General features: G+C 43.0%; 1 protein-coding gene across 1 annotated transcript in view; it reads left to right on the top strand.

Annotated features, from left to right (window-relative positions):
* Positions 1 to 16,981, top strand: part of ZNF532 (zinc finger protein 532) — a 109,002-nt gene that overhangs the window by 75,929 nt on the left and 16,092 nt on the right. The window contains exons 7-8 of the mRNA XM_065890051.1: positions 1,412 to 1,574; positions 5,467 to 5,748. Of these exons, the coding sequence (XP_065746123.1) occupies positions 1,412 to 1,574; positions 5,467 to 5,748 (445 nt within the window). The remainder of the gene's footprint in view (positions 1 to 1,411; positions 1,575 to 5,466; positions 5,749 to 16,981) is intronic.

The raw sequence follows: 16,981 nt of genomic DNA, 5'->3' as shown, positions 1-16,981 counted from the left end.
CTTCGTCGCATCTGGTAGACTTAAGGGTGACACATCATTAATGTACCACCTTTGGGCTGAATGATGAAATCCTGTAAACCTTGTCTGATCTTAAAAAAAAAAAACCCTTTTTCCCATCAAGGGTGCTTGTGCTCTGTGCCAGGGTAACTGACATGTCAGGACCTTCTAAAAACACATCACTCACGCCAATTAAATTTATAAATTTCATGTGGAAAAAGAGAAAACAAGTTAAATCTATACTTTTCAGGTATAGAAATAGAGAGTGAGGTCCAAAGGTACGTGAGAAGTGGTCTCTTAAGAAGACCCTACGAGGAGACAGGTGGTCTCAAGAAGAAAGCCATTCCTTTTTTTCAGCTTTTCTGGAGAAATAGCAAACAGCCTCAGCTCTTTCTTTCTCATGTGGCTCACACCTTTGGTCAGTGTTTCTCTGCCATTTTCCTAAGCTGCTCTTTGGGATTCTTTGTTATGGTGATCCTGGTTTTTCAGAGGAAACACAGGTGTCCCTAGGGCCTCCCTTAAGGCCCAGGACGACCCTGTTGGGAAAGGGTGACCTCCTGTGGGCAGACGCGCTCACCAGTGACTCAGCAAATCCCTGGGGGCAAAGGTTGGCAGCGGGGAGGACTCTCTCCTGACGGCCAGAGGAAAGTGTGGATGGATAAAGGAATTATGTCCAGAAGGTTCAGAGCTGCTGAGTTAACTTCAGGAGGCTGCTTGCTAGTAACATATTAGGTAGGGAAGTGGTTTGTAGTGGTTAGTGAGTGTTTTAAACCATTTAGAGCACAGTAGACACTCAGGTGTTGAAGCAGCATTTGATTTGTGGATTTTCTTGTATGCATCTTTATTTTCATGCATAATTGCTTCCTGGTGCAGGGCTTTCATTGTTAAGAACAGGTACAGAAATAGTGATGTTCAAGTGTAAAATTACTACTAACTCTGAAAGAAAACCTGGAACAAGTAACAGTGTGTTCAGGCATCCAAGATGTGTGGGCCTGCTTAGTTCATCAGTCAAATTCTCTCAAGTTGGGGTACCACCATCAGGCTGTGTTCCTTGTCTGATCTTTAAAAATATTAAAAAAAAAAAAAAAATCAAGGATGCTTTTGCTCTGTGTTAAAGTAGCTTACGAGTAACGACCTTGTAAAAACGTGTCAGTTGTAGATCTGTGGGTAGTACAGTGATTTCTAAGCAAATGTGGTCCAGTGCCTCTATACCCAAAATGTTAAGTTGAGCTGCGCTCCAGTGATGCCAGCTGCCTTCGAAAGTTTGTTTCAAAGCTAAACTGCTCTATTCTTTTTATTGTGTGTGTTTGTTCTTGCTGCTTCTGCCTCCTGAATTCTTGGATGTGAAGTAGTGGTTCCTTTGGCCTGAGGGATGAGGGCTGACTGACATTTCCCTGCACCTCTTCTGTTTTAGAATAATATATAAGTGTTCCATGTGTGACACTGTATTTACCCTGCAAACCCTGCTGTATCGCCACTTTGACCAACACATCGAAAACCAGAAGGTGTCTGTTTTCAAGTGTCCAGACTGTTCTCTCTTGTACGCACAGAAGCAACTCATGATGGACCATATCAAGGTGTGTGCGCATCTCTTAACGTCCTTTAAATGAACCGCAGATCCATTCATTGGTCATAAATCAAGGCTGAGCTTCAGATTACGGTAAAGCATGTGCTCTGTCGAAGGAAGGGATGGACGCTGGTCGTTGGTAATGAGCAGTTTACAACATGCTGTCATCACGAGTTCACTTAACTGAGGGATGCTTTTTATTCCCGAGCCCTGGTCTGCATACCATGAAAAATCAAAGCAAAGTAAGAAATGCATGCCCTGACTTTAAAAGAATAATCAAGCTTTAGGGTTTTTTTTTTCCCCCCATATGTGAAAATGAAGGCTGTGAAGTTTACTTTTTTGAGAACTTGGTGTTATGTAGGATTTAGAAATAGACAGGGACTCTGATGAATTATGTTAATTTGTATAAATACTGGTGTGTTTAGAAAAATGAAGATTTTCCCTTGAAATTACTTAAGCAGTTAAGTTTGCATTATAATTGATGCCCTGGATCTTGTAGTCTTTTTTTTTTTAATCAAGTTTCCATGTAAACTGACAGTGAAATGTCCAGGATACAGCACAGTATCTGGCACCTGCTGGGTGTTCAGTTAATGAAATGAATAAATGTCCAGTTTGGACGACCCACTCTCCAGTCCCCAAAAGGGGCACCTAGATCTCTTTATAGCCTTTTAAGCTCACTAAGGACAGAGCTTAGTCCTAGCCTCTTAACTGTCCACTGCGAGAGGTTAAGCAGTTTGATTCCTGTCATTAGGAGATAATATCCATTGGCTCTCAGAGATTAACGTGACTTCCTTTTTAAAAAGAGAAACGACAGACCCCGTATTACATAAACGCAATCTCTCTTTCTCTTAGTTTTTCTGTTTTTAAATGTATTATACAGAAAAGGTCAGTTTAAAGAGCAAACCAAGTCCCTAAATTATTCTAACCTCATGTTAGTTAAATGAATGGACTCTTAATTCTTGAAAGTTCCCGTGTTGAATGTATATGAGCATAACTGCCTAAAACCTCTTAGAGAGGCCACTCACTAGAAGCCAGGTGAAGGTAGTGACGGCGTGGCATTACTAGGACGAATAAAATGCATGGGAGAAGTGTTTCCTCATTCTCACTTTAAGTACAATAAAATCCTCTTAAGATGTTTTAAAGATTCTTACTAAAATTACAAAATTATCTTGACAGTAAATATTTAATGAATGATCGGGAGAAACTACATACTGCTAATAAAAACACAGGGACATTGGAATCAGACCCAGATATTTTACATGTACGATATGCGGGTTGGGTGGGGTGCGAGGAAAAGAAGAAAAGTTGCTTCTTAAGAGGCTTTTAAAGTATTTGCTTTCTGGAGCTCATGTTACATCTGGAAGTGGGGTCATCCGACTTTGTGGTTAGGGTCTTCCTTGTGTTAATACTGAATTTGGAGGAATACAAGGTTCCAAGAAATAGAGACTGAAGAAGACTGCTAAAACCCTGTGGCCCCAAGGAGGAGAGAATTGTTTTTATTCATCTGAACCTTCACGAGACTCCATGGTACAAAAACAGTGGGAACGCTCACTTATGTTCTTATTTCAAGTATGTTCTGTATGTTCGAAAATATCATCCTGCCTTTATGTGTTTGGGGCTGGGTAAGGATAAAGATAGTTTTAGGGGCACCCTGTTTTTGTTTTTTACATGTATGTATATATCTAGCTTGTGAATTTATTTACATTGTCTAATACCAGCGCTGTTCAGTTTTTCATGAGGAAGAAATTAAGAGAAAGGAGCCCAGGAACCCTGTTTCTCTACATACATATTTATTTAGAGGTAGACTTTTATTTGCCCAATTTAATCCAATTTGTATAATTTCTTTGTTCCACCACAGTGTGGACTTATTCACTGTGTGGGACCCCTGTGCTCCATGTTGGCATCTACATTTAAAGTAAACCTTCAAGTTATAGTCATTCAGGGTTTTTTTTGTTTGTTTTTTTGTTTGTGTGTGTGGTACGCGGGCCTCTCACTGTTGTGGCCTCTCCCGTTGTGGAGCACAGGCTCCGGACGCGCAGGCTCAGCGGCCATGGCTCACGGGCCCAGCCGCTCCGCGGCACGTGGGATCTTCCCGGACCTGGGCGCGAACCCGTGTCCCCTGCATCGGCAGGCGGACTCTCAACCACTGCGCCACCAGGGAAGCCCCATTCAGGTTTTTTATTGTTGCAGGAGCTAAGGAAGCATTAATTCCAGAAGAATTAAGTTGTATTTCTTTTATTTAAAAAAGACATTCATCCTTAAAAAATAATTTTATTTTTACTTAAAATACAAAAACAAAATGAATAAATCAGAAATTCTCATTTTTGCACACATTCCATTGCTCTGTGGTCACAGCGGCACTTTTTTGCCGCCTTTCTGGAGTTTCTATAGCATAAGCCTATCTTAGAATACTTTGATACTTTACCCTCTCTTCAACTTTTTAGTTAGTAAAAGTGCATTTGCCTAGAACCTTATGAAAAGTATATCAGAAGATTTGGGGTTTGTTTTCTTTGGGTTTTAAGTGGTTAAAAATGTAAAAATTTGGCTTCTGTTTTGAAAAGGACCATTTAAACACAGAGGCCTCTGCACTGCATGGTGGAAAAGAAGCAAATGCACAGTTTTTGGTGTCAAGTAATGACATCTCTCCCCAGATTTTCTCTTTGCAAAGGCACATTAGACATTCAGCCCAGGCCCTTTTCACAGCCCAGTTTAACGATTGTCTGGGGAGACCTATAACCTCTGCTCATGAGGAAATTATAGAAGCCCCATTTTTCCCGCTGGGGTGAGACAGTATTGAAGAAGGTTGGTTAATTCTTGGTACAATTTAGAGAAGAGCCTGCCTTGAGAAAGTATGCTGGTGAGTTCGCCAGAGGAACAGCTTCTTACCTGAATACTCAGAGTAGGGAGCTGAGGTCTGTGCCAGTGTGAGTCTCTGTGGCCCAGGGCTAGCCGTGCTAACACGAGTTAGGACGTGTCCTGTTGTCTTTCTGAAGATTCAGGAACTCGGAGGACCCTGAGACAGCCCCATCCAGAGATGAATTGTAAATTGAAGCACAGACATATTTGCTTGCTTTCTCTTTTTGGACTCCAGGCTTCTAGAACACAAACAAAACAAAAACCAGAGTGAGGTCTTCAGGATCAAATTGCACTAGTTTTACGCCAGTGGAATTTGAAATCCTGTGAGTTTAAGTTGAGGCTATGGAGGCTACTATGTTAATGATAATAAACAGGCAATTTAGAAAGGCTTTTTGAGTATCTACTGTGTATAGTTCACATGTCTGGGTGCTATCAGTAAGAAGGGATGGATTGGGATAGGGGTAGAGATTAAAATTACCAAAAATCCCCCCAGCAAAAACCCAAACTGTAAGAAGTATTTCAAGAATGTGAAAGACATTCAAGGGAGGGAGAAAGGTTTGCTATTAACACATTGGTCTCAGGTGTTTGTTAAAGTTGGTTAGCTAAGGGTTTTGAACCCCTACCAGTATATTAGCCTATTTAAACATTTTTGGGTAGATGTGAAAGTAAAATGTTCTTCACCAGAAGTGGTCTGTGGTAGAGAGGACTCACTCTGGTACATTGGGGGATGACAGAGTGCCAGGAATGATTTGGACTCAATACAGAAGTCTTTCTTTTCAAATTTTAAAATGGCACAAGCAAATAAGCTTTTAAAAATTACTTGGAACAAGAAATGCATAACTTAGAGCAACTGTAAAAGTTAATACTCCTTTATTTCTTTTTATGTGTATATCTTGCTTAGGTTTTCATCTTGCTATATTAAGAAATATTTCTGAGTGAAAATAAAATCGTACTGAAATGTCTATAATGTAGTAAGATAGTCCACATGTGCTTTCTTTTAGTGGTGTGACTTGTGAAAGATATCTTTTTTTTTTTTTATAACATAGTCTATGCATGGAACATTGAAAAGTATTGAAGGGCCTCCAAACTTGGGTATAAACTTGCCTTTGAGCATTAAGCCTACAACTCAAAATTCAGCAAATCAAAACAAAGAGGACACCAGATCCGTGAACGGGAAAGAGAAATTGGAAAAGAAATCCCCATCACCCGTGAAAAAATCTTTGGAACCCAAGAAAGTGGCCAGTCCTGGGTGGACGTGTTGGGAGTGTGACCGGTTATTCACGCAAAGAGATGTTTACATTTCCCACGTGAGGAAGGAGCATGGGAAGGTAAGTGACGAGTGAAATCCTCCCTGTCGGTGTAAGGAGGACACTCCAAGACGTGGGTGCTCGCTTGGCTCTGCCGGTAATTACTAGGATGACCTCTAAAATCACTCATTATCTCTGAGCCTCAGTTTCTTAATCTATAAAATGGACTCTCTGGGATTTCCCTGGTGTTCCAGTGGTTAAGACTTCGCACTTCCATTGCAGGGGGCACAGGTTCGATCCCTGATGAGGGAGCTAAGATCCCACATGCCGCGTGCCGTGGCCGAAAGAATTTTTTAAAAAAGGACTCTCCAAGTCCTTATAATCTTGTGTGATTTTGCTGATAACGCCTTCACTTGTGCTCCCCGGGGCCAGCAGGGAGTTATCCACCACAGCCGTGTTTATAGCTGAGGAAACGGAGAACCATGATAAACCAAGGTTAAAAACATTTGAATTTGCCTGTTCGCTCTATGACAAACAAAGGAGAAAGGAGGAGAGAAAGAAAGTGGGTGTTTTGAAAACTGTTTGTAACATTTGTCTGACTTCTGTGATTCTCTCCTGAGTTTGGTGATAGGAGGAGGACCTCAGCCATATACCATCCAGGAGAAGCTCTGTAACTCAAAATCTCTGAAAAATCTGAGTGTGCATACTTTTTCTTTTAAAATAATAAGTATACATCTCTAACTATTACGGATTTTTTTTAATGCCCGTTATTAGACTTAATAAATTAACTAGCAAGATTATTTTTTAATATTACTCTCATTGTCTCAAAGTTGGTTTGTTCCAGTTAGGATCCAAAGAGTCTGCTTTGCATTTGGTTGTTGTATAACTTAAATCTCTTATTCTCTAGCATTCCTTCTTCCATTTTGTTTTCTTTTTTAATGTGCTGTATATGTTGGAAAAATTGGGTTATCTGTCTTGTAGTTGTCCCTCACATTTCTGGACTTAGGTAATTGCTTCCTTTTGACATTGTTTGTTTCTCTTTATCCCATAATTCCTAGAAATTGGATTAGATTCAGGTTGAATTTTTTAGATGGGAATACGTCATCATTGCTGTATTTCTGTTTCACGTCCTGAGGCACCTAATACCAGCTTGTCCTACTTTTGGTTCGGATGACACTGTACTTTTAAAGAAACCATCTTATTGCTTTAATTTAAGCCAATAAAACCAAATAGTTATTCTTGGGGAACCTGTGTAAAAAGTGCATAAGAATTGGTTTGTGATTAGTATATACTAGATCCTTGAAAAGTCTGTTTCTATAGCATTTACGAATTAATTAAAAGCATTACTTTTGTATTCTAACTTATGCTGTTTATTTGAGGTACTCATGAAGCTGGCATGTTTGGCCTTCCTGCCATCCAAACAATGTAAACTTGCCTTTGAGCGTTGATCACAATGATCACAGATGGCAAAAAGATGTTTTTTTTATTATATTTTGTCTAGCTACACTTAATTCAGTATCTCCTCATGTAAGAATTAGTTACTTAGAGAATATAAATGGCTCTAGCAGCAAGCACATAGCTCATTTAACTGTCTCAACCTTAGGCTCCCCTCATGGGCTGTAGCAGCTTAGAATATTCGTGCTAAATATTTGGTAGTTCTTTTGCAGCAATACTTAATAAACCTAGTATATAAATACACGACCTGTAGTTCTTTCAGAGCCCAGTGTGATGATTCTAGGAAAAGTCTTCTTTTCTTGGCATCCAAACAGGATTTAACAAATGTTGAAACAAGAGCAGACGGTAATAATTATCTGGTAGTCCGAACCCTTCATTTCTTATACATTTGAGATTTCTGTAACCAACTTGGAACCTTTCAGAATTATTTTCTTTCCTTTTTTTAAAAAAATATCTTTATCTTGCACGTCTGACAATTATTGGGTCTAGAATATAACATGAAGAGACAGCTCGTTGAAAGAGTTGGTGGGATGAAATGTCACACCTTCCTGCGGGACCACAGCCGGCCGTGCGCGCATGTGCGCCGTCACGCGGTGTGAGCCCTGACGTTCGGGGCGCCGCTCGTCACCGAGGAAATGTTTAGCTTAGCAGGATTTTAGGATTAGCTTTGAAGAAGTTGAGACTCTCTGCCTTTTGGAGTGAGGCACATCAGATTAGATTACAGCTTCAATTCTGTTCACTCGGGCCTCCTGAAAGAACCAAAGGGAGGTGGGGAGGCAAGGAAAGACACGTCTTTCTAAGCTGTTTTGAAATGAAAAGAGTGTTGAACTTGAGTCAGAAACCAAAGTGCGAGTTCTCTGCGCTGAGTCAGACTGGGCCCTCTGCTTCCACACCCCACCTACAGACGTCCTTGTGTCTGTTCCCACTCTTTCCTTCTTCCCTCCTGTCCCCAAACCTCAGATCTCCTGTCCCCTTATTTTCTCTCTCCTGCCTTCGGACAGCCAGCAGGCATCCTGCCGTCCGCACATTTCCACCCCCTGTGCTCCTCAGCTGACCACTGCGGGCTCCGTCACCAGACCCGCCTCACTCGTGACCTCCTTGTCGAGGCAGGTGGTCATTTCTCCGTCTGTACGTCCCTGACCCACTGCAGTATTTCACCCGACTGACAGTTCTTCCTAAAAGCATTTTCTACTCTTAAGTGTGGAACAGTACACTCTCTCCTGCGTTTTCTCCTGGTAATTCTCTCTCTGGGAAGTTTCAGGTATCCTCACAGCTTCACTTCTCATATATATCAATATATGTGCAGATAACTTCCAAATCTCTGTTTATAGCTTTGGTTTCTTGCCTGTATTCCAGTGCCTGAAATCCAGCCACTTATCAAGTGTTTCAGCTTCTTGTATCATTTACAGAAGCTTTAAGCCTGTTCAACAAGGAACTTGAACTATTCTCAAATATAAAATCAGAAAGATGAGCTTGTCAGTATTATTAATCCAGTGATCTCATCCAAGCTGTGAGCCTTCTCCCAGATAAATGTACAAATACACAGACTTTTATATACAATTTTAGGGGCTCACGTACCTCCTGAGATACTTTCTTGGTTGCTCTAGGGGTGTCCTAGGGACCTCAAATTAGGATCCCCTCAATGAGATAGTGTCTGAGGTCACTCTCACAGATCAAATAAATCTAGAATTTAAGGCACCTGATAGTAAATAAAAAAGTGAAAGTTGTCTGTACTTGTTCCTATCTTGAGAATTACTCAGTGATCTATGATAACTGTAGCCATTTTCTCATTTGCTGCCAGGTACCCCTACCCATCAAGGGAACATTATTAACTTTTAAATAGAAAGATACTAAAGCAGATTTGCATTTACTGAATTCTGGGACTCAGATGCCATCAAAATGGACCTTACGAGACTTTCTGAGGTTCTCTCGGGGCATAGATGTGGTCCAGTTCTGTGTCTAGAAATTGGGAGGAGCCTGGGCTTTCAGAGCCTGACAGACTTGGGTTTGAATTCTTTCTCTGGCCTTACGGAGCCCAACCATTTCAGAGAACAGGTTGTCGAGTAGCTTGGTTCTGAGCACCAGGAAAAAGAATGAGGTGAATCCTAACTACAGGTAGTTCCAGGTAAGTTTTATTTTCTTCCGTTTACCAGGGTACTTGGTGGTAGTGGAGTAACACCAGAGATGGAGAGTAAGTGGGTTTTGCACAACCTTTGACAGAGTCACTCAGTACTGCTTTGTGTAGGATCGCGCAAAAGGGCCTGATGAGACGTTGAGTTTATAGCTGGCTCACCATTCATTGCTCTGTTGGAGAGAAAGCTTCCATTTTGGACCAGATATTACCCAATATTACTATCAATGACTTTTGACTGTAGGGAAAGAAACGGGGGCGGGGATTTCCCAAGGTAAATCTTAACCCGTAAACACGGACGTTTCATTTAGGTTTTAAAAAATCGAGCACCCTGATATCATGTGGAGAAGATAGGGTTTAGTTATCTTACATGAAAAAACATTCCACCTTTGTCTGCCCATCTTAAGACCACCATCCTTTGTGGCTGCAGAGATAGCATTCACATCAGGGAAGTGAATGCCCTTTGATTTGGCACTGTAATCTAGCTGGTGGCTCTCCAAACTTGACTGTGCATCTGAATCCCCGGGGGGAGGGCTGGTTAAAATCTTTATTTCTGGGTTCCACCCCCCCCACAGTTTCTGATGCAGTAGGTCTGAGATGGAGCCTGATAACTTGCAGCTCTGATAGGTCTCCACTCTGAGAACCGTTGGTGTACCCTAGGTAGCAGTAAAAGCCCCTGGAGCCCATCGATTTGTATGAGAAATGCTTATTTCTTGCCCATGCAGAGTTTGTTACAGGTGTGAGCAGTTCTCTGGGGCAGCTTTCCTTCCATTGACTCAGCGATCAAGACTGTTTCTTTCACCCCCATCATCTCAACATAGGTGCCCCTGCAGTAGGGAAAAAAGACTAGAGAATCACATGCCCTTATATTCTGGCTGTGACATGCAACACATACCATTGGCCAGTACAGGTCATGTGACCAGACCCACTGGCAGTGTAGTCTTCACTGTGCCCCGGCTGGGGGGCCGGGGAGGGGGAAACGACAGGCAACGTTTACCATGCCCAGTGCGGTGGCTACGGCATTGGAAGTGGTGTGCCCAGGTTCTCATGGCACTGACTGAAGGTGGGTATTGACACTAGCACTTAGGAGGGTAACCGGAAGGGTGAGGGTCTGGAAACAATGTAAGGAGGAAGAGAAGTTGGAGTCCGAGGGAGCTTTGATAGCTGTCTTTAGATACCTGTATCCTCCATAGAAGGACCAGTGCATGATTAATTACAGGGGAGCTAGAGCCTTGTGGGTGAAATACCTACCTACTTGTCATGGGCAGGTAGATTCAGGCAGCAGCCAAGTGACCACCTGTAAAGGGATGGAATAGAAAGGATGCCTTTCAGACTCACACCGGGATTAAATGAAAGCATCTGTAGTAATACACGCAGTGGTGGCCTAGCTACCAGGAAGTAGGCATCTGTATGCGATCATAGTCTAAAAGTCATTCCATCCGTCTGCAAAAAGCATTTCTTCTTACAGTTGATCTGATTTGTAAATTGCAGCAGACCTTGCAGAACAAAGTCACTGTGACCCCCAGTGGAACTGAGTCCAACAGAGTGACCGCGCATTAGAATCACCTGGAACACTAGAATCCCAGCACCCATGTGCTCCCCAGGCCAATTTCCTGGGCGATGCTGGGGATGGGACCTGGCATTGGCGTTTTAAGCCAGGTGATTCTGGTGTGTAGACAGGGTCAAGAGCAGATATCACCAGGGACCTGCTGTGGCCCTCGCTCATCTGACTGAAGCACACACCTTTGCTGGTTTATGGTGCAGGGGAGGCTGGTCCCAAGTGCATTTGTTTACGAGACTCCACCTAATGCTCACTGTTGCGGGTGAATGCAGGTGACACGACTCATGGAAAGTTCAACGTTAGTGAGTAGATGAGCAGCTGGGCCTAGAGTCTCACTATTCAGTGCCTAATTGGAAACTATTCCAGGATGTCTTACTGTTTCTGTTTCTAATGAGTTTGTAAACCCTTTAAAAAAAAGTCCAGAGATCTCATCGCCTCCTTTTTTGGTACTGGTTGCCCGTGACCTGGAATACTTGATATGATTTCGTCTCTTCTGTTGTGAAATAACACTTTCAGCATACTCAGAGATGCAGGTGAAAAGGGGGCAATGGCAGAAATGGAAAATGGGAGAATGAAACGATGAGAGTGTCTGGGAGATTAGCAGAGCTTTGATGTCATTTGCCTTTGTAAATGATGGTGAGTTTCCTGTGTGTGTGTACGTTTGTGTGTGTGTTTATGTATGTATTTTTTTAAAGCACCCATCCGACCTGGATCCTAGCCATGCTTATAAAATATATGATAGGGCATACTTTTTTCCCTTAATCTTTCTGAAACACTTTTAGAGAAAATTATGTAATAAAATGTTACATCTCCTTTTTGTTTCTGTCTTCCTGCTTTACTGTGGTGGTGATTATTTAAGAGTATGAAAATATTGTTTGCAATTAACTGTTTGCCGTTAATTGCCAGATGGTTTCACTTTCATTCTTTTAGCCTTAGTTAGAGTTCATCCTGTTGTCATTATGCCTGCGTTACTTAGGAATACGAAAAGGCCTTTAATTAATGTGACTGTAAGAAGAGGAATAGGCTTTTATCCTGAAACTCAGTCTTTTAGCTGTGGTGGTGTTAACTCTGCCAAAATTATACTACCCTGGCAAGAGGTGAAAAAAATCAGTTTCTCATATCTTTTTGGCTTAGAACTTATTTGTGATTGCTCAAGGTCTCAGGAGAAGTGTATTTAAGTCACTTGTGTATTCTGCACTACTCCTGGTCAGTTGTTGGTGAAGGATGGTTTCCCACTTGATTGTATGTTTGGCATCAGATTTGAGCCCAAGGGTTGAAAGTCACATAAGTTAGAGTTTGTATATTAATGCTTTGTGCAAGAAATGTACATCATTGCTGGTTTCAGGAGACTTATTTTTAATTTTGGCCACTGAAATTGATATTTTATTAATTATTCTTTTATTATAATTTAATTATAATATGTAAAAATTTAGAATATATTTTAATTATATATTTTACTATATAATTTAAATTATACATTTATTATAATTTTAGTATATTTTATTCTATTAAATAGTTTATTAGTATAGCTTATATGGTTTTATGAAAGTCTTCTATGTGATTCAAAAACTTTAAATGTAAAAATGTCAAAGTTTTTAGTTCCAAGCATATTAAGACACACCTATTGATGATGTTGGTGAGTTGTGCTGATTTGGAAGGTGGGGTGATGAGATGACAGGGGTTGAGGACTTGCTGCCTGTGTGGCGTGCACCGTTTTAATAAGTAGTGCCCTTGTCCTTGACGCGGGCTCTAAGGTGGACGTTGTTACGAATGCCGTTTTACAGGCGAGGAAGGGAACCTTAGGGAAGGTTGATTTATTACCCCAGGCTCTACAGCTTGTGAGCAGCAGAGGTAGGATTCTGATCCAGACTCCCCAGCGTAATGCTAGCAGCTACTGTTTGCAGAGCAGGAAAGCTTGATATTTCAAAAATAGCTTACTTTTCATCTCATTGGAGCTTTCAGTACCGATGTGGAACAGTTAGCAAATATGTGACTTTCCATCCATCGTCACTTTAATTTAGGCGCTCGGCCTTGGTTGAAGTTGTTTATGTCATCCTTAAACGAGCATGTGTCTGTGGTTTAGGGAGAAGGTTGAGCGTAACAGTCTCAGATCCCTTAGCTGGGACCCGCGGCTTTCCTGGAGCGGTTGCAGTGGTGGGAGGTGTCATTAATTCATTGTGCGGGTCTTCCTGCGGGGTCTCGGGATGCTTGGGGTGGCTCCCCTTTCTTAGAGACTGCCTGGGTTGTGTTTGTGGCTGAGTGGATTGTAGCGGGAGTGGGCTTCCTGGGAGATAGAGGATCTTCCTGCAGAAAAGAGAGCTCAGAAACCTGCAGAAATGCGTGAGGGAGTCCGCTGCCTGACTCCAGGAGTTACCTACGATAGAGGCTCTCAGGGAGGGTAGAATCAGGATGAGAGTTTTGTCTGATGGTCTGGGTCTGGGGGGTTGGGGCGTGGAGAGGCGAGTGGGACCTGGGTGGGGTCCACCGTGGGTAACTGACAGCGTCACACTTGGTCACACTCCTCCCCTCGATTTGTCCCTTGAAGTTCTGCTCCGAAGGAATTAGTTAGTTGACTCTGCATGATGAGCTGTTGAGGGTGTTCACTGTTCACTTCTTACTGATGCCTAACAGGGAGATGGCACTGGAGAATAACTTCAATTTAGGAGTTAATGTATCTTTTAAAATATGTAGAAAGAGCAAGTTTTTATCTTGGGCATTACCTTCCATTTAAAAAGTTTAGGGAATTTCCTGGCGGTCCAGTGGTTAGGACTCCGTGCTGAGGGCCTGGGTTCAATCCCTGGTCAGGGAACTAAGATCCCGCAAGCTGCCCAGTGCGACCAAAAAAACCCAAAAAGCTTAATAATTACTTCTTTGATGTTAGTTTCTAATATACTCCAGTTAAACTATTTTAGCAGACCTGTTTTTTTTTTTTGAACCCTGAATAAGAACTTGGAAAGCCCCCGCCTTCCCGGCAATTCTGCCTTGTTTTACTGAACCAAAATACAGTTACAGATGTAGAGAAGGAGCTATGAGATTTGGCACTAAATTCAAAGAAGATGAAAGGACAAGTTGAGTGACCAGTTTCCACTTCTGAAATTTATGAGGGACAGAAAATGAAGAAAAATAAAACCTTCAAGAAAGATTAATAAGTTCTTTTGAAAATGTGACTCAAATGAGACTATAAAATATTATTCGAAATTTTGTTTATAGCCAGAAGAGATTTTTTTTGCAGATGCTTCAGAAGATTTGCTCTTAGATGTAAAACATTTATATCTGCTCATACATCCGTTGCAGCTATTTTAGGAGACACTTTTCTGTAATCTCACTAGAGGTTTCTGCAAACAAAGTTGAAGGACTTTGAATATTTATTTATTTATAAAATACATTTATTTATTTAATTTATTTATTCTTGGCTGCGTTGGGTCTCTGTCGCTGCGCAGGGGCTTTCTCTAGTTGCGGTGAGCGGGGGCTACTCTTCGTTGTGATGCGCAGGCTTCTCATTCGGTGGCTTCTCTTGTTGCGGAGCACAGGCTCTAGGCGCGTGGGCTTTAGTAGTTGTGGCACGTGGGCTCAGTAGTCGTGGCTCGCAGGTTCTAGAGCGCAGGCTCAGTAGCTGTGGCGCACGGGCTTAGTTGCATCGTGGCATGTGGGATCTTCCCGGACCAGGGCTCAAACCCGTGTTCCTTGCATTGGCAGGAGGATTCCTAACCACTGCGCCACCAGGGAAGCCCTAAATATATATCTATATATGCCCAGTTACATGGTCTAAAGGGTAAGAATGGCTTTCTCTGTGAGCTCCTTTAGTGAACGTTTTCTGATTCACTGTAGGACATGGCATGTTACTGCACATTCCATTGGGTATTCAGTATAAAACCCCAAATTGAAAAATGTACAGGGAATTTCCTGGCTGTCCAGTGGTTAGGACTTGGCGCTTTTACTGCCGTGGTCCGGGTTCAATCCATGGTCGGGCAGCTGACATCCTGCAAGCTTCGCAGCATGGCCAAAAAAAAAAAAAAAAAAAAAAATGTACAATAAACATAATAACAAAGTAGTAGGCAAATATGTTAAGTCTCAGTCATCAGGTCAGTGAGGTTGCCTCTGAAAGTCTTGTAGGATTTAGGGGCTGGTGGAGCCAGAGCGGGAGCTGCTAGGGGTCCCAGTAGAGAGGGTCCCCAACAGAACCAGTCGCCCTGCAGTCAGAACTCAGAAGATCAGACCCAGCAGCAGGTAACACAGCTTAGTGGTAGATCCCCGCACGACCGCCAGAGCATCTCCTGGGAATGTTGGCTGTCTGTCCCGGGTGGACCCTTGTGGGTTTGTCTGAGGTGGAGTCCCGAAGCCCTTGGTGTCTCACCTGAGCCTTCCCACACCTGCCCTGCCAGGCCTTGTGGTTCCAGCAAGAAGAGCTGCTTACAGTCCCTTCACACACACCACACTCTTCCTTGTCTTTGCCACTTCGGTTCCCTTTGCCTGGAAATCCCTGTCCTTGCCTCATTACCTGGTTAACTCCCAGGTGGATCCAGCTAATTGTGGCTAGCAGCAGTGCCCCTGTGCCCGTAGGGCCCCTCTGTGTTCTTCCGCCTGCCTGTGGCCACTGTAGTCATAAATGGGACATCCACTCTTTATTTTTTTTTCTGTCTTCTTCAGCAGACTGTGATCTTCCCGCTACAGAGCAGGGAGATCCTGGTGACTGAAAGTAGGAGCTCAGTTAACAGTGTGGAATGAATCAGAGAGCCCTGGGCCCCATGGGGTACTGGAGAACCAGGCTGTCTGGGCCTTCAGTGTGGCCAGACCCAGGCTCTGGCTGGTTACTCTCACTCCTTTGTGTAAGTGTGGATGGCACCTGTATTTTTTTACCTTGCCGCCTGGCGGGTGCAAGCCTCTGGCCAAAAGGGGCTGGATCAGTGTGAGCTCATCGAACTTAAAGCACTGGTGCTGCCGCCCAGCACAAGGTATCTTTTTTTTTTTTGTACTGGAGCATAGTTGATTTACAGTGTTGTGTTCATTTCTATTGTACAGGCAAGTGATTCAGTTATACACATATATACATTCTTTTTCATACTCTTTTCCATTATGGTTTATCACCGGATGTTGAATATAGATCCTTGCAGTGCAGCATGTCTTTGCACTTGAAGTACAGCTCGGTGGTCCTCTGCCCTGGGAACGTGCAGGCAGCACCTGGTTAGAGAGGGCTGCATCCCGCGCCTGCAGGGACTGAGGTGTTCGCAGACGTTCAGGTGCTTGCAGTGCATGGCCCAGCAGGGCTGCTGTGATTTTGCAGACCGAGGAAGACTCTTCCTCCCTGGGCTCTTTCTGTTTATGTCTCGAGGTTTAGGAGGTGGAGGCTCCCTGGATGCTGGGCTGGTGCTGTTGCCAGATGGGAGAAATACGAGACTTGGCCATCTCCGTCTGCTTTGGGTGAATGTACCAGGACTTGCTGGCCTAAGAATGTTTGTTATTAAAAACATTGCCTGAAGCCGGGGACTTACTTCCCTCGCTGTCACCAGTGAGCAGTTTTCCTCCTCTCCACTTCCACTGCCCCTGACGCAGACTGAAGCCTCCCAGGGTCCCACCCCCGGTTCTCTGTCAAACCTCAGTCCCTTCCTGTGCCCCAGCGTCCCCTCCCTGCCCGTGGCATCCCCGGCAGGCAGATGTAGGTATAGATCCAGTGGGCTGAGGCTAGGGGAGGAGAGTAGTTTCTTTTATGACCTGAAGTGTCCAGGTTTGCTCTGGGATTGGGTTTCTTCATTGAACCAGATCCGAGAATGGTGGCGAGGCTTTAGAATATTGGTACGGTATTGTGGTGTGATGTGAGGAGACTTTTGTGTGCTTGACCAGGAATGCAGCATCCATTTGTAATCTCTTTAGGAAAATACGTTCCTAAGTCCCAACTGGCAGACCAGATTTTTAAATTTTAAGAATTTAGCACCCGACTGTGGTGACCTACATGGGTGGGATGGGGCGGGGTGGGGGGAGGTCCATGAGGGAGGGAATATACGTATACATACAACTTATTCACTTTGTGGTACAACAGAAACTAACACAACATTGTAAAGCAACTCTACACCAATAAAAAATAAAAATTAAAAAAAATAATAATTCAGCACCCGATTCAGTAAGCTGATACTTCCTTGAAGCCCAAAACAACCAGAAAATAATTTTATATC

This window comes from Phocoena phocoena, chromosome 13 (assembly GCF_963924675.1).
Source record: "Phocoena phocoena chromosome 13, mPhoPho1.1, whole genome shotgun sequence".
Classification (NCBI taxonomy): domain Eukaryota; kingdom Metazoa; phylum Chordata; class Mammalia; order Artiodactyla; family Phocoenidae; genus Phocoena; species Phocoena phocoena.
The sequence above is the reverse complement of the archived record's forward strand: the minus strand, read 5'-3'. Positions and strand labels throughout refer to the sequence as shown.